Source organism: Squalius cephalus (assembly GCF_949319135.1).
Source record: "Squalius cephalus genome assembly, chromosome: 24".
Taxonomy (NCBI): Eukaryota; Metazoa; Chordata; class Actinopteri; order Cypriniformes; family Leuciscidae; genus Squalius; species Squalius cephalus.
The window spans coordinates 9,497,640-9,524,739 of record NC_137145.1 but is presented as its reverse complement, the minus strand read 5'-3'; the positions used below and the strand labels follow the sequence as shown (position 1 = coordinate 9,524,739).

The window sequence follows — 27,100 nt, the reverse complement described above, 5'->3', positions numbered from 1 at the left end:
TAGGCGTGTTATGGAAACAAAATCTAAAAATTTACCAGTGCAGTTGTAGTGTTGTAGTGTCTTGTTTTTGGTCCTTTTTTATTTAAATTTTTTTTTTGCAAAATCCAGTATAAGAGTTAGATGAGACAGCAGGTAGTAGTGTGACAATTTCCATGTATCTAGCTATTATTTATTTTAATATTTAATAGTTAAGCGTTTATGTGTTTTGAGAGGAGGGATGCTCACTGAGGAAGACAGTAGAGGTCTGATGACAAGGATTTCCATGTAACATAGAGCAGTAAACACTGTCACCTTTGTTTGTCTGAAAAGTGTCGACATTCAGGCTACATGCTCTTAATTTGTTCTCTGGAGTAACCAGACAGACCCTAAAGATTGTACTGATGGGAAACCAAACCTGAGAGAATCATCACTTAGGAATCCAATAGATAAGTGACAACACCAATTAATGTAGGTACTGACACGCACACTGGAAAGCCCATGAGATATGATGAAAGTTCTGTATCACTCTTAAAGATGACGCCAACTTTAAGATATTTTGATATTTTAATTATCACATAATTGTACAAAATAATATAATTTCATAAGCATCTTTAAGAAACTTTTTGGTTCAACAATTGGTTCAGTGTCCATTGATAAAACAATTACCTCAGGGATGGTTAACCGAACAACTATCATTTGATTAAAATAATGAAACAAAATAAAATAAATGATGACCAGTCTATATACAGTCCAAATATCTGAAACCACAAGTGAAAATATTTATCCTTTTATGTCTGTAATTTCTAGCATTCCAATTTGAGTAAAAAAGTTTAATTGAACACCCCCTTTGGCTTTAAAGGCAGCAGGACTTGAGCTGACACGAGGCCTGTAGAAGACTTCATGAGCTATGAGTGACATCCAGTCCCTAAAGCCACCACGACCCTGTCATCATCTAAAAGAAAAAAAAAAGTGCATGACTGGACTGATTCCCAACGACACTGTACATAACAGTGAACACTTCAGTATATAAGTGATACACAATAATGTTTTTGTCATCATTTAGGGCAAAGAGCCAATATACCAGGTGCAAATTCACTTAATGTCTGATGGCTTGCCGTTTACTGATAATGAATTTATTGATATAATCATGCCATAAACATTCAACCTTAATACTTTTTTTATTTTTTTTATTTTATCATTTATTTTAAATTTGTCTTTTTTAAAGGTCTCCCTGTTTTTAGAAAATATTGTAAATGTATATATATATATATATATATATATATATATATATATATATATATATATATATATATATATATTAAATCAGAAATAAACATTTCATAAGCATAAGCATTTTAACAATATTTAATTATATATATATATATATATATATATATATATATATATATATATATATATATATATTTCATTCAGATTATATTATAAATATTATTATTATGCAATATTAATCACTTTTGTCCTACAATCTCTGCAGATTTTGCAAAATGCTACAGAACAACTGGACGACAATCACTGAGTTTATCATCGTGGGCTTCCCTGGACTCCATCCAGACTACTATGGCCTGGTCGCTGCTATTTTCTTCATCGTCTACACGACCACAGTGGCCGGGAACACTGTTTTCCTGGTGCTGTTTTTCACTTCGCAGAGCCTCAGGAAGCCTATGTACATTATCCTTGCAAGCCTGGCAATATCTGATACGTGTTTCTCCACTGTTGCCTTACCTAAGATCATATCCAGGTACTTGTTTGATGCGGGAGCATCCCCTTTCCATGCTTGCTTTTTCCAAATGGAACTAATCCACTATTTTGGAACATTAAACTCACTGATAATGATGATCATGGCCCTCGATCGCTATGTGGCTATCTGTTATTCTCTGAGATACCAGGTTATTATGACTAATCGCATCACGTACATCATAAACGTAACGGCTTGGGTAACTGCTTTGATCGCTCCCACAATAGCCACCCTACACACTCAACAGCTTCCTTACTGTGGGCCTAAACTGATCATTCAGTGCTACTGTGACCACATCTCTATTACCAACCTGGCCTGTGCTGAAAACAGCAAGCAGCTTTTGGTGGCCCTGTGCGTGGCCCTACTCGTGCTTCTCCTTCCTCTAGCCTTCATCATTTACTCTTACTGTCATATTATAACATCTGTCATGAGGCTGTCGAGCTCTCAGAGTCGCTGGAAAAGTTTTGCCACCTGCAGTACGCAGCTGTGCATCACCGCCCTGTTTTACTTGCCTCGCTGCGCTGTGTATATAACCAGTTTCCTGCAAATCCAAATCAGCAAAGATTTCAGGATAGTTCTCATACTGCTCTACAGCCTTGTTCCACCACTGATAAACCCCTTCATTTACTGTTTACGTACACAGGAGATCAGAACCATAGTGAGCAGGTGGTTGAACAGGCAAAGGGCCATGAGAGAAACGTCCATAATTAATGTGATCACGCTGTAAAATATTGTTACGTTCTGTGGAGTTTTAATGGATTTTAAACATACAATGGTTTATCAGAAGCAACGGAATAAATTCTTGTGATTTGTAATTGTTTTTTATGTTAATCTTAATTGTGTATTGTGATGTATTCCAGTGAAATCTGGTGGTGACGATGCAAGAAAAAAACATTCAAAATATCTGCCGTTATGAATGGCAGTATTAATAAAACTAGCTCCCTTTGGATGTATAACAGACCTGTTAACAGAAAGATATCTGATAAAACTATCCGTTTGTTTTTACACTAAATATTTGGGCCTAAATTTGAGGTTTATGCATTTCAATTGCATTTAAAATTTTCATCCATTTGGATTACACCGTTTTAACAAAGCAAATAATAAACTTAATGTGTCATGCATAAAAGAAACATGATTTAAACAAATTGGATTTATTGATGATAAATATCTGTATAAAAACCTGATTTTATGAAATTACAGAATTTATGTATGCCAAATATGCATTTCATTAAGTTTATTAGTTTATGTTAAATCTGTGTAATCCAAATGAATGGATATGTAATATGCAATTCAAATCCATAAATCTTAAATTTAGGCTTAAATTCTTTTTTGAGTGCAGAAGTGCCATAATATGATGTACCCATCAGCTAAGCATTTAGTATGGAAACGTGTGTCACAATGAAAAGAGCTGTTGAAAAGCCTAACTTGTCTGTGCATTAAATTAATGACAGTTAAACTGATGAACTAATAAACTTTGTGTTCTTGTTGTCATGATTGTCCTGTAACTTTTTAAGGGGGTGGCCAGATGGGGACAGTGAATATCTTTTTCCTGAAGTCAATGAATCACTGGAACCCTGGCCTTTGTAATGTACAATTAAATGTAAAATGATTAGTCTAAAAAATGATGAAGCTGGTGAAGCTTATTTACTATTCCATCATAATCAGAACATAATCAAACTGCAGTAATTGTATAAAGGAAGAATAAACATTTGTAAAAAGTTTAAAAGTTAAACTACTATTTCATTCTCAGATGCTTTAATCTCAGATCCTTTCTTTATCTTTTTTGACCTTTCTTCATAATTCTATGTGACTGACCTCTTTATGTGTTATAGGGCAGTTGTGGCCTAAAGGTTAGATAATTACACTTGTAACCTGAAGGTTCTGGGTTTGATTATCAGTGCAGGATTGCTCCCTGGTCACAATAGTGAATGGCTGCCCACTTCTCTCTCTCTCTCTCTCTCTCTCTCTCTCTCTCTCTCTCTCTCTCTCTCTCTCTCTCTCTCTCTCTCTGTGTGTGTGTGTGTGTGTGTGTGTGTGTGTGTGTGTGTGTGTGTGTGTGTGTGTGTGTGTGTGTGTGTGTGTGTGTGTGTGTGTGTGTGTGTGTGTGTGTGTGTGTGTGTATTACCTTGGATGGGTTAAATGCAGGGGATTCAGGTGACAAAAACAGATTGATCTGCATTAATTTACTTTACCCTTGTTTTTTTCACCACCTGGTGGTGACCTTTGAAGGTGTAGATGAAAAGAGTAAATAAAAAGATATATTAGGGGATATTTTTTAATTATTAATTTATGTTTGATTCCCACTTTTTCCCCATCTATGTTAATGTGTGTGATGCAAACACAAGCACTCAGGCAATGAACCCCAAAGGTCAGCCCAGTTTCACGACATCAAATGATTCAAAACATGATCCTTCATGACGTGTTGGACCCTACAGGCTTTAACGCTGATCCTACGCCTATAAAACAATGAAACCACACTCATCTGCACTGATCACTGAGAAACGTGACACACTGAGCCAGTAATATTCTTAGCAGATGTCACATAACGTAACAGAGGAATAATCAAGGTAATTGTGTGATCAGCTGAAATACAAACTAAAATTACATTTAGATTATTGCAAAGCCGAATAATTTAGCAACACGTTTTTAATCAGTAACAACAGGTATCATTTATTAACATAATTAATATAACTTACTGAAATTATATGTATGAATTACGTTTTTATAATTTAGGCCTATACTAATTTTCTGCAAGCCATGAAATCCAGTAAAAAATGTCTTCTTTTTTTTTTTTTCATTTATATATATATATTTATATACAGCATTTTTAATGTTGCAGAGTACAATAGAATTTATGCAAATATTTTAATATTTGGGGGCAAATCAAATCAGACAAATGGTTTTGGGGTTGTTGTTGTTGTTATTGTTTTTTTTTGTTTTTTTTGAAGTGTGAATAGTTGGTAATGTCAGTGTGAAAAAGTTAAAGTTCACTGTATGTTTTAGTATGTTACAGGAAAATAAAACTGCAGCATCTGTTGTAACCGAGTTTTTCATCGTGGGCTTCCCTGGGCTTCAGCCCGAATACTACAGCCTGATGGCAGCACTTTTGTTCTGCATCTACATCGCTGTAATCACTGGAAACTCTCTCATTGTGGTCCTGTTTGTGACTGAACGCAGCCTCTTTAAGCCTATGTATATTATCATGCTGAGTTTGTCCTTGTCTGATATTGGTTTTTGCACAGTTGCTCTGCCAAAAGTAATTTCTCGCTACTGGTTTAATGACGGTTATATTACCTTCAATGTTTGTATGTTTCAAAGGCAGCTGGTTCACTATTTTGGGACCCTAAGCTCTCTTATTATGATGATCATGGCTCTAGACCGGTACTTGGCAATCTGTTACGCACTAAGATACCCTGTTTTAATGACTAACCGCACTATGAGACTTTTAATAGGGCTTTCCTGGGTTACTGCAATGATTGCCCCAACCATCAACTCAATGCAAACAGTGAAACTGCCATTCTGTGGGCCAAATAGGATCGCTCATTGCTTCTGTGATGGCACATCTATAAACCAGCTCGCCTGTGCTGATGTCAGCCTCACAAATTTAATTGCCTACATTGTAGCAATGTTTGTACTTCTCGGGCCATTCTCTTTTATCATCTTATCATATGTATGTATCCTGGTGTCTGTGCTTCGTATAGCAAATGCACAGGGTTGTATGAAAGCCTTTTCTACCTGTGCCACACAGCTGACTATCATTATTATCTATTATGTGCCACGTTTCGTTGTTCACTCCAGTTCTAACATCCCGAGCATTCAGATAAACAGCAGTCAGAGGATCGCCCTGATCATGCTCTACAGTCTGTTTCCACCACTAGTGAACCCCTTCATCTACTGCATCAGGATCAAAGAAGTCAGACAGTTCTTTCTCAAATGGTGTGTCCAGAGAAAAAGGATGAGTCTAAAAGTCCATAGGTTAACTATTTCTAAATGAGATCATCTGTCTATCCCTGTTCTGACACATTAAATTACATGCTTCTGACTTTCACATCACATGGTGTTTATATGCATTTACAATATTTGTTAATCTAGATATAGGCCTATATATATATATATATATATATATATATATATATATATATATACACAACCCCACATCAGAAAAAGTTGGGACACTGTACAAATTGTGAGTGAAAAAGGAATGGAATAATTTACAAATCTCATAAACTTATATTTTATTCACAATAGAATATAGATAACATATCAAATGTTGAAAGTGAGACATTTTGAAATGGCATGCCAAATATTGGCTCATTTTGGATTTCATGAGAGCTACACATTCCAAAAAAGCAATAAGAGGCCGGAAAAGTTAAATGTACATATAAGGAATAGCTGGAGGACCAATTTGCAACTTATTAGGTCAATTGGCAACATGATTGGGTATAAAAAGAGCCTCTCAGAGTGGCAGTGTCTCTCAGAAGTCAAGATGGGCAGAGGATCACCAATTCCCCCAATGCTGTGGCGAAAAATAGTGGAGCAATATCAGAAAGGAGTTTCTCAGAGAAAAATTGCAAAGAGTTTGAAGTTATCATCATCTACAGTGCATAATATCATCCAAAGATTCAGAGAATCTGGAACAATCTCTGTGTGTAAGGGTCAAGGCCGGAAAACCATACTGGATGCCTGTGATCTTCAGGCGCTTAGATGGCACTGCATCACATACAGGAAGGCTACTATAATGGAAATCACAACATGGGCTCAGGAATACTTCCAGAAAACATTGTCGGTGAACACAATCCACTATGCCATTCGCCGTTGCCAGCTAAAACTCTATAGGTCAAAAAAGAAGCCATATCTAAACAGGATCTAGAAGCGCAGGCGTTTTCTCTGGGCCAAGGCTCATTAAAAATGGACTGTGGCAAAGTGGAAAACTGTTCTGTGGTCAGACGAATCAAAATTTGAAGTTCTTTTTGGAAAACTGAGACACCATGTTATCCAGACTAAAGAGGACAAGGACAACCCAAGTTGTTATCAGCGCTCAGTTCAGAAGCCTGCGTCTCTGATGGTATGGGGTTGCATGAGTGTGTGTGGCATGGGCAGCTTACACATCTGGAAAGGCACCATCAATGCTGAAAGGTATATCCAAGTTCTAGAACAACATATGCTCCCATCCAGACGTCGTCTCTTTCAGGGAAGACCTTGCATTTTCCAACATGACAATGCCAGACCATATATTGCATCAATTACAATATCATGGCTGCGTAGAAGAAGGATCCGGGTACTGAAATGGCCAGCCTGAAGTCCAGATCTTTCACCCATAGAAAACATTTGGTGCATCATAAAGAGGAAGATGCAACAAAGAAGACCTAAGACAGTTGAGCAACTAGAAGCCTGTATTAGACAAGAATGGGACAACATTCCTATTCCTAAACTTGAGCAACTTGTCTCCTCAGTCCCCAGACGTTTGCAGACTGTTATAAAAAGAAGAGGGGATGCCACACAGTGGTAAACATGGCCTTGTCCCAACTTTTTTGAGATGTGTTGATGAAATTTAAAATCAACTTATTTTTCCCTTAAAATGATACATTTTCTCAGTTTAAACATTTGATATGTCATCTATGTTGTATTTTGAATAAAATATTGAAATTTGAAACTTCCACATCATTGCATTCTGTTTTTATTCACAATTTGTACAGAGTCCCAACTTTTTCTGATTTGGGGTTATATATATATATATCAACATTTCTCACATTACCACAGTTAATTCGCTATAGTTTAAAAAATGATAATAAAATATGACAAGAACTAACAGAAGGATGTACTTGTTAAATTTAAAGGGGACATATCATGCTAAATCCACTTTTTTAGCCCTTAAATGAATTTTGTTGTATATTTGGAGTGTTTAGAAGTACATAAAAGTTGAAATTATTCTCTTCAGGTGCTTCGTTGATATCTTTATATTCTGTTTTGGCCTTATTTTTCAACCTGTTCAGATTTTTCTGTTATCTATGACGTTTTGTGAACTATTACGTCACAGTATTTGCGGCGGAACTGCCAAATAAGGACATTGACTTCCAGCCCAACACTTCGAGCAATCCGCCATTTTTATTTCTCGCTGCAATTTTGTAGTCCAAGCTAAAAGATGCAGAAGTTACGAGAGGGTAAGTTAAAATGTTCGGTTGTTGGATGTAGTAACCCACACGCTTCATTACACCGTCTAATGTAGATGAACTGCCGTGCTTGTGACAGTGCGCATGTTTAAATGAAAGAACGAGCAGAGAGAGAGAGACCCGGTCGCGCGCACGCACTCTCTCTCTCTTCGGAGCCAGGCGAAAGTGTAAACAAGACACCGTCTCCAAACTAGACGCTGTCTTGCTCTCTCTCCCTCGCACATATTAATCAAAATAAATCGACACGGTGGTAAAAGGCCGGAAGACCAAAGTTTCATGTGTAAATACAGTAACACACCATTGCGATACATCCATATGAAGACGTTCTTCTGCAGGTTCGTCGTCTTCATTTTCATCTCGCTCCGGCTCCGACTCTGGCTCGAACATGTAAGGCTGGCTGAACAAGTCTTCCGTTGTTGACATTTTGTTAATAACGTGTGAATAAAAAGTTTCTGTGCCGCTATAATCGTATCTCTGCTATCAAACTACAAAAATGGCCGAACGGGGTGGAGTTGAACCTCTGCAAACTGGAGAGGGGGCGGGGTATGAAGTGTCTCAATTGTATTTAAAGAGACCGCACCAAAACGAGTTGCTCTCAGACGCACATCAGAAAAGGGGTAAAAAAGGGGCCTGTGGAGCTATAATAATGAGGAATTCAGACCCAAGCATTGCAGTTCCGCTATATATAGACTACAAATGTATGATTTATATGTTAAAAGGAACGATTTAAAAGCATGATATGTCTCCTTTAAGTACACAATTAGATAATACCAATGTAGGTCAACCAATTACCAAGCAATGCTTAATTTTGTTCAGTCTGTGGTGTAAAAAAGGTCTCATTAGCAATTAAAGCTACACTGTGTAACTTTTTTAGTTGATTCTTAGCAAAAAACACTTAGTTCTTTCAAAAATATATGTGCTCATTAATGTATATTTACTTCTTTCAAGTAATAAAGTATTCTCTTAAGTTTATAATCTGCCATTGAAAGTACATACGGGTGAGGGGTTCGAATGCCGGTCGCCATGTTGCCCCTCCATCTTGAAACTACATTAGCCAAAGAGGGACATACCTGTAAATTCAAGCTTCGCCTTTTGCGTTTTTCACTCAGTGACACCGTGACGAATGCGAGGGGGAGATTACTCGCGAGCTCGCGAGTGCCGGCAGATTTGAAAGATAGTGTGTGTGTGTGTGTGTGTGCGCGTGCGTACTCACATTTGAAAGAGAGAATTAAAACGTCAACGCGACAGACAAATCAGCAAGACCATAGTCAATATTGGAGTAACTTTTCCCAGATGGAAAGAGCTCATGAGGAGAAAAGATTTTAAAACGGACGCCGAGGTTGCCTGCTTTCTTCTCGACAGGTAATTCAGCCTGTTGTAATTCATTTGTGTAAATTCGAAGTTTTATAGTTGCTTGTCTAACCATAGCATGGTTGTGCATAACGCCAGAACGACCTCTAGTATAACTTCATCCTCGCGTCAATGGTGAAAAAGTATTGTTTGCCTTGTAACATAAATCTGTGCTGCGACGGATCACAGGTGATGAATAGTTTTAAAGGCGCAATTTTTTTAAGCTATATAAAAAAAAGGACACTGTAAATTTTAGTTATTTTTAATTGCTTTTACTTTGTACACATTGTAACGTTAGCCTAATCTGATTATGCTGGGATAGCCGATTCCAAGGGTGACGTTTACCTCCTGACATCTGTCCTGTAGTTTTATTCATTTTAGACGTATTGTTTATTATTGTCATGGACGAAGTCGATAACTGGAAGCCATGTTAATCTTGGAATAATACAGCCACCGTAGGAGTTAAAACGCCCTCGGAATTGAGAGGAACAGAAACTAACATTCACTGGGTAGTCGTATACAATTTCACCGCTAGATGGGGGTAAAAATCACACAGTGTAGCTTTAAAGAAAAAACACTTAAGCAAAACATGGTCAGTTCATGGTCAGTTCAAAAGTTGATCCCAAATTTTTATACATTTTACTGGTAGTCCACTGTATGAAGAATGTTTAGGTATAATATGTGACAGTTTACTTTATTTTGCTATCCTCACTTACATAAATGAACAATAGTGTCCTGCACCCACTAGTAAACAAAATATAAAAAAATCATATCTGGTGTATGAATAATTTTTGGTTTGACTAATATATATATATATATATAAACACACACACATTATAGCCTATATATTTATCTAACCATGTTTAATTTATTACATTGCAGGCATATTTATAACTGTAAACTGAAATATATTTCAATTCAATGATAAATAAATCACAAATTTCCTTCCAAACATACATGCTGTCAGGCTTCTGGGAGGATGAAGTAGGAGATGAACACGAAGATGATGAATTCCAAGATTTTAATTCTCAATATAAACAAATACAAACAAAAAGGGAGCGTGTGCTCAGAACATAGATAACCTAACATTAAACATTGACCGACAAGTGAGGAGTGAACAGAAGGAACTAAATACACAGACAGATGAACACAAGACAGGTGATGCAGATGATGATGACGAACAGGCGGGTAATGAAGGGAGTGAGTTCAGGTGTGGAAACAAGGAGGATTCTGGGAACTGTAGTGCAAACAGGACGATGACAGACGGTGAATGTGACATTACTCCCCCCTCCCGGTAGGCGCGTCCTCGCGCCGTAGAAAGACCAAAGGGGTGGGAGGGTGGGCGCCCTGGAGGCTGACGGGGAAGACAAGGCAAGGGAGACAAGGCAGGAAGCCTCCAGGGCGGAGCAGACTGTGGGTGTGGTCACGGTGGAGCAGGCTGTGGGCGTGGCCAGGACGGAGACGACCCCTCGGGCGGCCACGGCGGTGAGGACCCTTCGGGTGGCCACGGCGGAGAGGACCCTTCGGGTGGCCAGGGCGGTGATGTCCCCTCAGGCGACCACGGCAGTGAGGACCCTTCGGGTGGCCACGGCGGAGAAGACCCTTCGGGTGGCCACGGCGGTGAAGACCCTTCGGGTGGCCACGGCGGAGAAGACCCTTCGGGTGGCCACGGCGGAGAAGACCCTTCGGGTGGCCACGGCGGAGAAGACCCTTCAGGTGGCCATGGCCCCTCGAGTGGCCAGGACGGAGCCCTATGGCCCCCCCCCAAAAAATACTTGGGAAAAGTCCCGGGTACCAGAGAGGGCGGAGAAGACCCTTCAGGTGGCCATGGCCCCTCGAGTGGCCAGGACGGAGCCCTATGGCCCCCCCCAAAAAAATACTTGGGAAAAGTCCCGGGTACCAGAGAGGGCTCGGTGCTGGGCAGATCCAGCGACGAGGGCTCGGTGCTGGGCAGATCCAGCGACGAGGGCTCGGTGCTGGGCAGATCCAGCGACGAGGGCTCGGTGCTGGGCAGATCCAGCGACGAGGGCTCGGTGCTGGGCAGATCCAGCGACGAGGGCTCGGTGCTGGGCAGATCCAGCGACGAGGGCTCGGTGCTGGGCAGATCCAGCGACGAGGGCTCGGTGCTGGGCAGATCCAGCGACGAGGGCTCGGTGCTGGGCAGATCCAGCGACGAGGGCTCGGTGCTGGGCAGATCCAGCGACGAGGGCTCGGTGCTGGGCAGATCCAGCGACGAGGGCTCGGTGCTGGGCAGATCCAGCGACGAGGGCTCGGTGCTGGGCAGATCCAGCGACGAGGGCTCGGTGCTGGGCAGATCCAGCGACGAGGGCTCGGTGCTGGGCAGATCCAGCGACGAGGGCTCGGTGCTGGGCAGATCCAGCGACGAGGGCTCTGAGCTGGGCAGATCCAGCGACGAAGAGGGCTCTGAGCTGGGCAGATCCAGCGACGAAGAGGGCTCTGAGCTGGGCAGGACCAGCGGCGAAGAGGGCTCTGAGCTGGGCAGGACCAGCGGCGAAGAGGGCTCTGAGCTGGGCGGAACCAGCGGCGAAGAGGGCTCTGAGCTGGGCGGGACCAGCGGCGAGGAGGGCTCTGAGCTGGGCGGGACCAGCGGCGAGGAGGGCTCTGAGCTGGGCGGGACCAGCGGCGAAGAGGGCTCTGAGCTGGACGGGACCAGCGGCGAAGAGGGCTCTGAGCTGGACGGGACCAGCGGCGAAGAGGGCTCTGAGCTGGACGGGACCAGCGGCGAAGAGGGCTCTGAGCTGGACGGGACCAGCGGCGAAGAGGGCTCTGAGCTGGACGGGACCAGCGGCGAAGAGGGCTCTGAGCTGGACGGGACCAGCGGCGAAGAGGGCTCTGAGCTGGGCGGGACCAGCGGCGAAGAGGGCTCTGAGCTGGGCGGGACCAGCGGCGAAGAGGGCTCTGAGCTGGGCGGGACCAGCGGCGAAGAAGGCTCTGAGCTGGGCGGGACCAGCGGCGAAGAGGGCTCTGAGCTGGGCGGAACCAGCGGCGAAGAGAGCTTTGAGCTGGACGGAACCAGCGGCGAAGGGAGCTTCAAGCTCAGCGGAATAAAAGAAAATAAAATCTCTGCGGGCATGACGCTGTCAGTCTCAGGTGCAGCGGGCATAACGCTCACAGTCTGAGGGGCGGCGGGCATGGCGCATACTGCCTTGGCTTCGGCAGATCTGGCGTGAAGTGCAGGCTCGGCTGGACTGGCGTGAAGTGCTGGCTCGGCTGGACTGGCGTGAAGTGCAGGCTCGGCTGGACTGGCGTGAAGTGCTGGCTCGGCTGGACTGGCGTGAAGTGCAGGCTCGGCTGGACTGGCGTGAAGTGCAGGCTCGACTGGACTGGCGTATTCAATGGCTTTTCTGACTGACATGAAGGCTGGGTCGAACATCTTCAAAGCCAGGTCTGCACTGTTCGACACCAGCTTACGAGCTCGGGGCCAGAGGATCCCCGCAATCAATCTCCCCATCTTTTCTTTTTTTATGGTCGGTCAATCTGTCAGGCTTCTGGGAGGATGAAGTAGGAGACGAACACGAAGATGATGAATTCCAAGATTTTAATTCTCAATATAAACAAATACAAACAAAAAGGGAGCGTGTGCTCAGAACATAGATAACCTAACATTAAACATTGACCGACAAGTGAGGAGTGAACAGAAGGAACTAAATACACAGACAGATGAACACAAGACAGGTGATGCAGATGATGATGACGAACAGGCGGGTAATGAAGGGAGTGAGTTCAGGTGTGGAAACAAGGAGGATTCTGGGAACTGTAGTGCAAACAGGACGATGACAGACGGTGAATGTGACACATGCAGCCTGACTGCAGTTTTTGTTGTTTCATTAGTTTATATTAATAATGTTCAGTTATTTTATTTATGCATCGAAGATCATGGTTACAAATGATTTTACCTGTTTTCATTTGTATTTCTCATAAATTAAAAGTACATGCCAGTTAAAATTTTGATAATTTACTCAATTCTTAGTCAAAACATTGTCATTATAAGTCACAAACGCTTCATATACCACAGATTCTGTAGTTAAACGTGTGTGTATTAATGAATTCCAAACATTTGTAAATAGGGCACGCATTCATAAATAGCATAATCCCCACCCATGAGTTACAACTACGCAAATTACGTGTCCAGGAATGCTGTGGAGTCTTCTGGACTTCCTTCTCAGGTTTGGCATCAGTATTTTGCATAAATGATAAAGAGACTAATTGGCCATATGCCTAGCAATAAATATTTAAATATATATAAATATTTAATAAATAATTATCGTGTGTCCACTAGCGCATTTTTAGCCAGCTAAAAATGCCAGGTGCTCTTCTGCAAATGGCCAGCTGGTGGCGCTTAAAAGCTTAGACACTTTGGAATATAGATACTCTGAATATAAAAATGCAGTAACCAGCAATATTAACTTCTCCATTGTTGTTCAGTCATTGTAAAAGTAGGATGATTGGTCAGTGTAGTATTTGTCCCGCCCCTCCCCCACTGTAATAGGAAGGCTGGGTAAAAAGTGACAGTGACAGTCAAAAAACGAACAAAAAAAACGACAGGGCAAATCAACTTGGGAAATATTATTATGGTACATAGTGCATCAAAAAGCAATGTCATCAGTTTGCCTAAATTAGAACTTTCAAATGTATTACGCACCATTTACACATGGTAGGAGAGCAGGTGTAAATTTGTCATACCAACTAACATTCTGAAAATACGAACATTTTCGTGAATCCGAACATTTACGTCAGAACGGCTTTAGGAACGATTTACACAAAAATTCGTTCTGCTCATGTTTCATGAATGAGGCCCAATGACTCAAAATTGTATGAATTCAAGAATCAAAATTCTAATGATGTGACCAAACCAACTGTACATGATACAAGTCAGTTCAGAGTGCCAAAATTGACTCTTAATGTTGCACTAAATGTTGATACCAACAATGGATGGAAACAATACAGGAGGGAGAAGAGGAAGAATACGTGTAAGAGGTGGTGAACAAGGAGGATGAGGACAAGAAAGAGTAAGGTGTGTAGAAAGTTGTCAAGGCTGGATCGGCACACCAGAGGGTTTTTCCTTATGCCTGGCAAGAGAACTTGCCTGTGATGTGGACAAAGTGTAGACGTGATGCTGGGGCAGAATGAATCTCTCACTGACTTTGATTTTGATTCACAGACTTTTGAGCGTACTGTAACATGCTTTTCTGTGGCTGGGCCCAAGCAGGAGAACGCCTCTTCAAAGCTGGTGTTGGATTTACAGCGCAGACAGTGCTGGCTGCGATCTCACAGAGAGCTGACAAAACAGCTGTTTTCACAGCTCTCCAGAACGCTGCACCTTCAAAGAATGTGCTGATTAAATCAGCTGATAGAGATTTAATCGCTTAATCTCATTGATTCTTCAATGAGAATGTGAGTGCTCACATCAGGCTTGCACTTCCGTCCTGTTTGTGTAGCCGAGGCATCCCCTGTTCGCTTCGGCACCAGAGAGAGCAGTTTCCTGAAAGAGCATACACGGTTTGACACTGCGTCTTTTTCAAAATGTCATTAAATCCGTGTTTCTGGATGCGGTAGTTTCCTATCCTCATTTGACAGCTACGATCACTGTTTCACATGCCTGAGCTTAGGCGTGCTGAGACTGCATTCGTGGGTGGTTCATGTTCTCTCATGAGAGCATGACCACGTCGGCATGTTGTTCGTCTCACCTTTCTCTTAAAGGCTTGAGCCGCTCAGCGTGCCATGTGCCGTCAAGCTGCCGGCTGACAGCGCGAGTTGTCACGGCAACCCAGTGCGTCGCTTAACGCTCTTGATGCGCTGTCGAGACTCAAGTGCCTCAAACAAGGTGGATTCCCCTCATCTATACGGCGATCTAGGTGACCTGAGGATTACAGTAAGGGCTTACCTGCCCTGTAACCAATCCCTGTGGGCCACTCCTGTGCTTCGGGCAGAGATCGCAGTCCTACTAGCAAAGGACACGATAGAGCCGGTCCCTCCAGTCGATATAAAGACAGGGTTCTACAGCTTCACTGTACCCAAGAAAGGCGGTGGGTTACGGCCAATCTTGGACCTGCGAGTCTTGAATCGCTCCCTAGACAGGCTGCCGTTCAAGATGCATCCGTCCCCAAGATTGGTTTGCAGCGATCGACCTGACCGTTCCTACACTTTGCGTTCAAGGGATGGGCATATCACCCTTCGGGCTGTCCCAGTCTCCCCGTGTCTTCACGAAAGTCGCGGAGGCAGCCATTGCTCCCAGAAGAGAGTGTGGTGTTCGTATCCTCATCTACCTCAACGTCTGGCTAATACTGGCCCAGTTGAGAGAGCAGTTGTGTGAACACAGGGACATGGTGCTCAGTAGGGTTGTAATTTTATACCAGTATGGCGGTTTGTCACAATATTGACATGTATGATTATCATATCGTGAACATTTGCTCATCCACGGTTGTGGATTTTTTTGCTCATCCATGTGTGGATATGGATTTGCTCATCCATACCGTATGCTGTGAAACCGTGATATTTTCTGAGACGATTATTATACCATGAAAATCTCATACCGTTACAACCGTAGTGCTCAGTCACCTCAGCCAGTTGGGGCTTCAGGTCAATTGGAAAAAGAGCAAACTCTCTACCCAGTGCAGAGTATCTATTTCCTCAGTATGGAGTTGGACTCAGTCAACCTAACAGGACGCCTTCAAACGCAAAACAGCGGCCCCTCTTTTTCAGAGGCTCCTGGGGCATATGGCCTCGGAATGCTTCATATGAAGCCGCTTCAGCACTGGCTTCAAGACCGAGACCCGAGATGGGCGTGGCAGCGTGGCTCGTACTGGGTTTCCATTACCCAGCTATGTCCCGAAACCTTTAGCCCGTGGTCAGACCCTTCGTTTCTACGAGCAGGAGTTCCCCTAGAACAGGGGTGGGGAACGTCCGGCCCCCGGGCCGTAACCGGCCCGCAGAACAGTTTGATGCGGCCCGCGAGTCAATTCCTCCCAAAAAAAAAAAAAAAAAAAAAAAAATTCAGAAACAAAAATCTAAGCAATTACTTTTCCTGTGATATAAAACACAAAATAGGCAAAGTGGCAAGCAGCACGAGTCCACGAGCCGTGAGAGCAGGGCGAGGCCAGTAGCGCTAGCGTTAATGAGTCACCTGCGCGCCGCATCGGTTTCAAGTTTCTTACTGATCAGCTTCGGGGCGCATAAAAGGATCGGAACGAAGACAGCGGAGGACCAGGCATGGACTTTACTGTGTGTGTGTGCGCGCGCAGACTAAATCACACAACTGTGTGTGTTTGTGTGTGTGTGTGTGTGTGTGTGCGTGCGTTGCATGTGTGTGGTAGTCGTCCACGAGGGGCTGCTGCTTTTACTTTCGTTTTGTCATTTGCGTATTAAAGTGAAATGAGTGGCCGACTAAAAGTGGCCGACAGCAAGTGGAATGTGTGGCCGACTAAAAAAAATATTTTAACTATAAACAACCCAATTTGTCTAGATCTGTATTATTTCCTTTGTATAATGAGCTTAAATATTGCTGCGCAGTCGTGTGATTTAGTCTGCTTGATTAACATTATTACAATGTATTCCTATTTAACTCTGATATGTAGCCTATATAAAAGGTCCTCGAATGTGTTCGAATATTTCACCAGCATCAGCCTTTTCACAGTTTGTATCACTCCGCTTGTCTGTGTATGCGCAACTTGCATCATTAAGCCAGTAGGTGGTGACAAGTGACTGTCTTTTTGAGTGAACAATTGAAATTTAATTGAACTGATTTAATAGTGCCAAAAACATTGATTAACTCAAGAAAGAAACAAGTTGCTGAAACCAATCTTTAATGCTAAAAAGTTTACATCTATGCAAAATAATCCTTGAAAGATTTCTCATTTAAGGCCATTCCTGTTTGGAATATGTGATTGTGTATTGTCAACAATAAGCAGAAACATTTTGCATTTCCATTTTGTGGATCATTCATTTCAACATTTATCCTCATTCTCATGTTTAAGAATCTGTTATCTTGACAAATAATTTATGCTACTGCCCACTGACATGCTTTTAAAGCTATTGTTATCAAAAAATGTTGGCCTTCAAACACCTTAAAATGCACATATGTAGGTCTGAGAAATCAAAATTTTCTCGGGGGAGCATACACACATTTGAATGTGTGTGTCTGTGTGGTAATATGGGCTGGTGTGGCTACAGTGCCAGGACTGAATTTTTTAACCAGTCTGCCCCCCTGCATATAGGCCTAAAATATACATTATTCTCTGTATCGAATCATGTTATCTTGTTACCCACCCCCAGCCCCTGATGTTTTTAAAACCTAGAAACGCCCCTGCTCATTACAATGGCCCTTAAAGAATGTTCAAAAATTGTAAATGGCCCTTGATAGGAAAAAGGTTCCCCACCCCTGCCCTAGAACAAGTGTCCAGGCATGCTGTGGTCTTCACAGATGCCTCTGCCACCGGCTGGGGGGCCACGTACAACAGGCATGTAGTTTCAGGTCTGTGGACGGGGCCTCAACTTCATTGGCACATCAACTGCCTCGAGTTATTAGCCGTACGCCTTGCGCTGGGCCGCCTCAAATCACCGCTACTAGGCAAGCATGTACTGGTCCGTACAGACAGCCCTGTGGCCGCAGCATACATCAACCGACATGCTCCCGCCGCATGTCACAACTCACCCGCCATCTCCTCCTATGGAGTCAGAAGCATCTTAATGCCACTCATGTTCCGGGCCAGCTCAATCGTGCAGCTGATGAGCTCTCATGACAGCAAGCGCTCCTGGGAAAGTGGAGACTCCATCCCCAGGTGTTCCAGCTGATTTGGAAACGCTTCGAGATCGCACAGGTATGTGCCCAAGGATCCTACCACTCCCTTCAAGGACCAGGTAGTGAACCTGCAGGTAGTGAACCTGCAAGCACTGCCCCCGGAGGAGGTAGACCCACCCCTGGCTTTTCTCTGTTCCGTTTGTGCCCTGCGCCTATACATGGACAGAACGCAAAGCCTCAGGACCTCAGGATGTTGCTTCCACAGCGTATACCACGCTTTCCCAGTGTTATCCAAGAGTCTTACTGAATGGTTCATGCAGAACAGCAGTATGAATTCACTACATACTGTAGGTCTTCCGCCCCAGAATATTGGGTGTCTGAGAGACTTATGTAAGGTGCTGGATGTGGCAGCAAACGTGGCAAATTTCCAAGGGATCCCAAATATGTTGGTGACGGCGACGTTACGTCCCGTCGCCACGGTTGCGGTACCATCGCTGCACGGCCGAACACCACTCACTCCTCAGCATAAAACAATGGTGCATGCATCCGCTTCCGTGTTTATACCATTGTTATGATCAGGCACACTGGCCACAACATACAATTACCGCAAAGTCAGTTAAACTTGTTTGTCTAGGGGGTTTATTAAACAATTGAGTAAATTACAAACAAAACAGAAGATAGGAGATTAACTACAACAGATTACAAACAACGCAGGAAGATAAATCACAGGCGTGGTAGCCGGAACACAAGTCTCCTTTCTGCACGGAGTGCCTGAGATTTTAAAGGGTGTCTCTCCGCCCACTCGTTACAGATCACACCTGCACACAATAACGAATGAAAACATACTGCAGAGCAGCCAAACATTAGAAAAGGAAACAGAGCCACCACAGGTAGTGGAGGGACGTAACACACCCTCACACCAAAATGGTGACTCCAGTCTCCATAATCATAATATAAATGACAATACACATAATACCATACACCAACACCCCACCAATAGAGATGTGTGTGACAATCTCAAAAGTCAAACTTACTTTAGAAGTGAATGGGATTTTGAAAAAGGAAAGGGAAAGAAATATTCATGAGCTGCTTGAGATGATAGTGATGTTTTTACAAGGTGAAGAAGCTTTAACACTGAACAGTATTCAGATCAGTCAGCACCCGGTGTTGGACTTCTCCTTGGGCTGGCAGACCTGGAATGACAGTCTTTCTTGTGACTGATCGAACGAGACCGAGATCTGGACACTACATTCCCTCTGTCTGGAACCAGATCATGAACTGAAGCGACACTCTCCCCACACTGGTAACCGCGGTCGTTGGGTTCAAATTGCCTGCGGCTGGGACAGCCATAACGGGACTTTCTTGACATACCAGTAGACAGCTCAACTCTGACAGGGGCTCCACAAAGCACCTTTCCATCCATCCCCTTTACGGCATCCTTTGCATCTCTGGCATCCTCATACTCTACGAAGGCGAAACCTGGAGGTTTCCGGGTGACCCATACACTCCGCAATGGTCCGTAGTAACTAAAGGCCCGTGCCAGCTCACCTTTGGCAGCACCATTGCCAAGGCCACCTACATAGACCTTACAGTTGGTGGCACGAGAGGAACTTCGGGATGAGTAAGACATCTTGCACTGTGTGACTTGACGTCCTCGGTTCCACACATTACCATCTGCTAAATCATTGCCCAAAATAAAGGACACGCCAGGAATGGGCAGAGATTCATAAACACCAACCGCAACACTGCCTGTGACTACACTAGATTTTAAAATAATTTGGTGAAGTGGAACAACAGTAAAGCCCATCTCAAAGCCACGAACTAATACACTGGTGCCTTTTTTCGTTGTTTCAGACAAAGGCAAAACCCCTTTCAAAATGAAGGATTGTGCAGCACCGGTGTCACGCAAAATGCGTACGGGAATGAGATTATCATCATCAGACAACGACACAAAACCATCACTAAGAAAAGGTTCATAGCCGGTCTTCATGTTGCTTAAAAATTCAAGACAGGGCGAAGCAAAATGTGGAGACGCTTTAATCAACCCAAAGCCTTTCGCAGCTTGTTTTTCTTTCAGCACTGGACAGTCTGCCACCAAGTGCCCAGGCTTCTTACAATAGAAACAAGCCTGCTCTGGACTACTGGAAGAATGGACCGCAGCATAACTGGGCTTTGGAGATGAACCTACAGGCGTATATCTATCTTTAAAGATACGGTGGGTCAAAACAAATTCATCTGCCAGGACAGCAGCTTCGTGCAAAGAATCGACTTTATGTTCATTAAGGTAAGTAGCTACGACATCGGGCAAGCAGTTTTTAAATTCCTCCACAAGAATTAAAGCTCGCAACTTTGCCTGGCTATCTACCTCAATTGACGAACACCAGCGATCAAACAAATCCTCTTTCTCACGAGCTAACTCGATATAAGTCTGATGCTCGGTTTTCTCACATCGACGAAAGCGCTGTCGGTAAGCTTCAGGGACTAGTTGGTAACAACTAAGAATAGCTGCCTTAACCACACCATAGTCTTTACTTTGCTCAAGTGAAAGTGAAGAATACACTTCTTGTGCCCTACCAGTTAAAACTGACTGAATTAACAAAGTCCATACTTCTTTCGGCCAACTTAAAGTTGACGCAATTTTCTCAAAATGCGGAAAATATTTTTCCACGTCTTTCTCAAGGAACGGTGGTACAAGCCTAATGTTTTTGCACACATCAAAAGACCCGGTGTGAATGAGATCAATATTTTCCTGTCTAGCTTTTAAATCTAAGCGTTTCATTTCCAACTCGTTCTCGGAGACTCTTAAACGCAACGCTTCTCTCTCATTGTCTAACTCTCCCCATACACTGTATACGATGGTTCCATACGGAACCATCGTTGCGAGGCGGAGCGCGAGATGCAAATGTGCATTGGCTCATTTTGTATACACTCGAAGGTGAATGGGGCTCCCTGAAGTGATTCCAAATACGTCAGTGATACGATACGGTGTTACATACGTTCCATACGGAACCATCGTTGCGAGGCTGAGCGCGAGATGCAAATGTGCATTGGCTCGTTTTGTATACACTCGAAGGTGAATGGGGCTCCCTGAAGTGATTCCAAATACGTCAGTGATACGATACGGTGTTACATACGTAACAGAGACGTTTTTTAACCTTTTTGGCTTTTGCAGTTAGGTTACTGTATTTCCACAGTTTGCAAGTGCTGAATATACAGACATTGCCAACACACTATAACTGGTTCAGTTGGCCCAATTTCCCAAACCATTCAATCATTTTTAGAAACAAAGGCATTAGATTAACACATTTCACCTGTTTTCACACACTTTCCAATTTTCTCAATGTTTTCTGCAAAACTCTACACAAAATTGCCCTCATTTTGCACAGGTTTAACCATGTTCTAATTCAGAAAACACAAACACATAATATAATATAATATAATATAATATAATATAATATAATATAATATAATATAATATAATATTGTAGCGACAATGGCATCTGCTTTTCAAATTAAGGAATCATGTGATGTCAAAACACATCGTCTGGTTAATAATTTCCCCAGAGGGACATTTGAGCCATAAAGAGGACCCTGTTTTAAGAATCCCTTGTAAAACCCCCCTAGTTCAGCAGGGACTTCCTGTGACTTTACAGCCTCATGACATTCCAGAAGACACACGCGCACACACACACACACACACACACACACACACACACTCTGGACTTTGAAACAGATATTCCCCCACTCAACCAGCCACTAAATAGATATGTATTCCTATGTTTCTCAAAGTGTCGTCACTTGCCATAACGGAAACACTGACAACTTTATTGTGGGTTTAATCAAACTTTATTTGTGTGTAATTATGCATATAAATGTAACGTTATGTTTCCCCAATCTTTACCTGTCATAATTGAGATCTCTGTAATCCTCTCTATCTCACGGAGACGAATCTTGACTGCAAAGTACAATAATATGCATTTGTTCCAGGAAATATCATATTTCTAAGTATGAATCCTTTCTCTCATAAGACATATGGTAAAAGGGGGCGTGTTGTTCTTCACACAAAGAAGACGTCTTCCCGCTACAGATCAGAGGTTTTGATTCGCTCTGTCACAAAACAAGGCGTAAACAGATTGTCTGTTAAAAGGAAGAGACCCCCACTCTTCTTTCTCTTTTTCTTCCCGGACCCCTTCTCTCATCGATCCCGCTGACCTCCTCCTCCTTCTCCACGTGCAGCGCTGCTCCAGATGAACGGGCCTTGCCTTGGCCTCTGGGACACATGGCCCGCGCCATGTAAAAGCCTGCCGTCCCTTGCAACAAAGACTTTAAACCTCTCCCATCCAGGGAGATGAATCTGATTTTCCGGTAACACTACATTCAGTGAGCCTTTTCGAACTTCGCGGCACTGGAAGACCCAGCAGAAACAGGACACGTCCGCGCTGTCCGCTTCCCGCTTCCTGCTTCAACCTGACCAGAAAGAGCACAGAATTCTGCAAGTAACTTATATTGAGCTGATAAAAGCGGTTTCCAGGGGTCTCGTGAACCAAGGTTTCTGTATGTAATAATTACTAGCTTTTCCCTCCTCTCTATTTCTTTCTTTCTTTCATTCCATTTCATTCTGATCACTTATGTTATTGTTTGGTTGTTTGTTTGTTTATTGTTTGCATTTTTACGTACGTTTATATTCGTAGCTCATATAATCTCTAGTTTTGCATTTATTAAAATTCATAAATACTTTTCACTGTCTCTGTGTTTGAAAAATCCACCTTATAAGTCAATGAATCTAAAAGATCTAAGCTACAAGCTCGATATTAGACTACATTCAGTAGTTTTAATTAATAAACTCAGAGAGTTATGTCCGTGGCCAGAACATAAACTCTCTCGAAGTTTGTGAATACCTCTTCTTAATTGTAATGATTTTACATTTGTTTCGCTGGACGAATTAAATGTTGGTCAGACCAGTTACAGAACAAGGTAATCTCGATAATTGATAAAATAAATGTACATGCGACTTATGAATTATGACCATGAGTCATAAATATTAATATTCCCAGAATTCCCCATATTCTTGAGCTAATTCAAATTTACCCAGAGTCGTATTCGTTACAATATAATATAATATAATATAATATAATTACCTCAAGTGTCACTGTCACGGCCACTTACCTGCCATCCTCATCTTCCGATCCCGTTCCATGAACCTCCTATCATCGTCAGTGACTCTCATCCACGTCTGCCATCAGCCTCGTTCCATTCTCTACCTGTGAAGGACAAAGCTGTTATTCATCAGTTAAGTTCCATTCAACTATCTTCATTGTGTTCGACTCACTGTTAGATCTTGTATTAGTAGTAAGCACGACAACTATATCTTCAAGACCTCTCATTTTATTCCGAACAGTAACTTCACATGTTTAGCACTAAGCACACACTTCTTCTTCTCTCCCTTTGTTTCACCCACTTCTTCTTCCTCTCACAACACAACGTCCCTAGAGGTAGCATTATGAATTACAGTACATGACACAACACTCACCATTTACATCTGCTGGTTTCCATGCTTCTGTTCATAATAAACTTCAGTTACATTATACTCACCTGTCTGCTTCATCACTCTCCGTGACAGAAGATCAGACCATATGCAGAATCCCACGGAACCCGCTGCGGATCCACCCCGCAATCTGTTTGCTGAGTTGGTTCACGCAGTCAGATTATCTCTTCTTCCGTCATCACCCGTACCATCCGCTGCCTCTGCCAGTCCCATGGCCCGACCAGCGACATTCACCGGTGAGGTGGAGGACTGCAGCGGATTCATTCTACAGTGCTCCCTGTATTTCAAAATGCAGGCTTATCAATTTCCCAGCGATTCTGCCCGAATGGCTTTTGTGATATCCTTGCTGTCTGGTCACGCACTCCAGTGGGCGCAATCACTGTGGAATTCCAACGCCCAAGTAACTAAATCGCTCAACAACTTCATCGGTCATTTCAAAGAGGTATTCGGTCAGACTGCTTCGGAACTCTCCATCCACGATCAACTATTCTATCTACGTCAAGGTAAACACTCAGTCTGTTCCTATGCCTTACAGTTTCGCACCTTGGCGGCATCTAGCGGGTGGAATGAGACCGCCCTACTCACTGCTTTTCGACATGGTCTTAACGCTGACATCCGTCAACTCATGGTTGTGTATGATGACTCGATGGGATTGGAGAATTTCATACAGAAGACCATCCGCGTCTCTCAACGCCTAACCGCCTGCGTCAGTTCTTCCTCGGCTGCATGTCCTCCGCCCACGACACCATCTGTCATTCCTCCAGCACCAGAACCCATGCAAATCGACAGTTATCACCTGACCCAAGCGGAGCGTCAACGCAGAATCCAACATCGTTTATGCCTGTACTGTGGTAAAGGTCATGTTATCAACATCTGTCCTTTGCGACCCCAGCGTCCAGTGGTGAGTACAATTCAACCTCATACCACAGTTTATGTTCTAACCTCTGATATATGTGTCTCAGCGCAAGCCCTCATCGACTCCGGTTCAGCGGGGAACTTCATCTCCACCCAACTCCTTCAGAAACTAAATGCACCCAAGAAACGATGTTCCCAAAATCTTCGCATCCACACCATTCAAGGAAAGCCACTGGGAAGGGGTCACATTCGTCACTTCTCACCTACCCTGACGCTCCACATTGGATGTTCACACACGGAGGACATTACCTTTATGGTGCTGGAGGAATCCACAGCAGATCTCATCCTGGGACGCCCGTGGATGATTCAACACCAACCAAACATCGACTGGAGATCCGGTGAGATACTCCAATGGAGCGATGAGTGTTTCGTATCCTGTCTATCCTCTGTTCAAAGAATTCCTGGCAACTCTTCATCTTCATCTAACCTGAATCATCAGAGCCTCACCATATCCACTCCACCTCCGTGGAAAGTCCAGACATCACTCACAAGGTTGAAATTCTGTCAGAATACCGGGCGTTCCAGGATGTCTTCAGTAAACAACTGGCTACCAAATTACCACCTCATCGGCCATGGGACTGTGCTATTGACCTGCTACCTGGAGCCACCTTACCTAAGGGTAGGGTATATCCCTTGTCCATCCCTGAGCAGAAGGCCATGGAGGAGTATGTCGAGGAAGCTCTTAAACAACAGTTTATTTGTCCATCCACGTGCCCTGCCGCTTCCAGCTTCTTCTTTGTCGCCAAGAAGGACGGGGGCTTTGAGGCCGTGCATCGACTACCACCACCTCAACTCACAGACCGTCAAGTTCAGCTATCTCCTTCCTCTGGTCCCCACTGCTCTGGAACAACTGAAAGGAGCCCGTATCTTCTCGAAGTTGGACCTGCGTAGCGCTTACAATCTCATCCGTATTCGTCGAGGTGATGAATGGAAAACAGCCTTCATCACACCTACAGGTCACTACGAGTACCGGGTTATGCCGTACGGCCTGTCCAACTCTCCAGCCGTGTTCCAGGGATACATGAACGAGGTATTCAGAGAATTCCTTAATCGGTTCGTAGTGGTTTACATCGATGACATCCTCATATATTCCCGGAACCTCTCAGAACCTCATCATCACGTTACGCAGGTCCTAGAAAAACTTCTAAACCACCAGCTCTATCTCAAACTTGAAAAGTGCGAGTTCCACACCACCTCAGTCCACTTCCTTGGGTACGTCATAGATCAACACGGCATACAGATGGACCAGAGGAAGGTGGACACCATCCGGAACTGGCCACAACCCACAACTGTTAAGGAACTTCAACGTTTCTTAGGATTCGCCAATTTCTACCGCTGATTCATCCACAACTACAGTCTCATCAGTTCACCTATGACTTCCTCCCTCAAAGGCTGGCCAAAGTCTCTGTCCTTAACCTCCGAATCCTCAGAATACTTTCAACGGCTGAAGGACACCTTCCAGACCGCTCCGATCCTGGTCCATCCCAATCCTGACCTTCCCTTTATCGCCGAAGTAGATGCCTCTTCTACCGGGGTCGGAGCGGTTCTTACCCACCTAAACTCCATCCATGTGCCTTCTACTCTAGGAAGCTGTCCTCGGCAGAGAAGAGCCACAACATCGGGAATTGAGAACTGCTCGCTATCAAACTGGCCCTAGAAGAATGGAGACATTGGCTGGAGGGAGCCAATCACCAATTTGAAGTTATCACCGATCATCGTAATCTGGAGTACCTCAGAGAGACTAAAAGACTGAATCCCCATCAAGCCCGATGGGCATTGTTCTTCACACAGTTCAACTTCATCGTAACCTAACGATCTCTGTTCGACTGGATCTCTGCTGAATCTCTGTTCCAGCATGTGTTCAGAAATTTCAGACTCAACTTACCACCTCACTTTAGAATCTCACCTTCCTTCCATATGTCACACCTGAAACCTCACACTGAACCGGTCTCTTCTCCTCCCACAGATCCCGGTGATGCCGACGTACCTCCTCCTCCCAACCTTGCCAAAGAGGAGCCGATCTACCGGGATCGAGACATTCTGGACTCACAACGACGAGGTGCCAGATTAGAGTACCTAGTCGACTGGGAGGACTTCGGACCAGAAGAACAATCCTGGGTTGCTCGTGACGATATCCTCAATCCAGCAATCCTTACCCAATTCCACACCGAGCACCCAAATCGTCCAGCTCCCAGGGATCGTGGTAGACCTCGTCGCCGTCGTCATCATCTTTCCACCCAGTCGTCAGGAGCCGCCCATGGAGGAGGAGGTACTGTCACGGCTCCACCAGATCTATAGACTCCACCCACTCGTTCACTCTCCCCTGATTACTAATCACCACACCTGTACCTCGTCACCTGTTCACTATATACATTCACTTGCACCACTCTTCATTGTCTGATCTTGTCTTTCCATGGACACACAGACTTCCACTTACCTGCCATCCTCGTCTTCCGATCCCGTTCCACGAACCTGCTATCATCGTCAGTGACTCTCATCCACGTCTGCCATCAGCCTCGTTCCGTTCTCTACCTGTGAAGGACAATACTGTTATTCATCAGCTAAGTTCCATTCAACTATCTTCATTGTGTTCGACTCACCATTTACATCTGCTGGTTTCCGTGCTT

At 43.7% G+C, this 27,100-nt stretch overlaps 2 protein-coding genes across 2 annotated transcripts; both read left to right on the top strand.

Moving 5' to 3' along the window:
• Positions 1-1,484: 1,484 nt before the first annotated feature.
• Positions 1,485-2,462, top strand: LOC307152586 (olfactory receptor 1E16-like; the record flags this gene model as incomplete). Its single annotated transcript, XM_079861354.1, has 1 exon — positions 1,485-2,462. One exon carries the CDS (start codon positions 1,485-1,487, stop codon positions 2,460-2,462), a length of 978 nt encoding a protein of 325 aa, XP_079717480.1.
• Positions 2,463-4,739: 2,277 nt separating this feature from the next.
• On the top strand, positions 4,740-16,161 carry LOC307152138 (olfactory receptor 1E16-like; the record flags this gene model as incomplete). The annotated part of the gene is made up of 4 exons (XM_079860546.1): positions 4,740-5,710; positions 14,977-15,302; positions 15,397-15,583; positions 16,020-16,161. 4 exons carry the CDS (start codon positions 4,740-4,742, stop codon positions 16,159-16,161), a joined length of 1,626 nt encoding a protein of 541 aa, XP_079716672.1.
• Between the last annotated feature and the right edge of the window lie 10,939 nt (positions 16,162-27,100).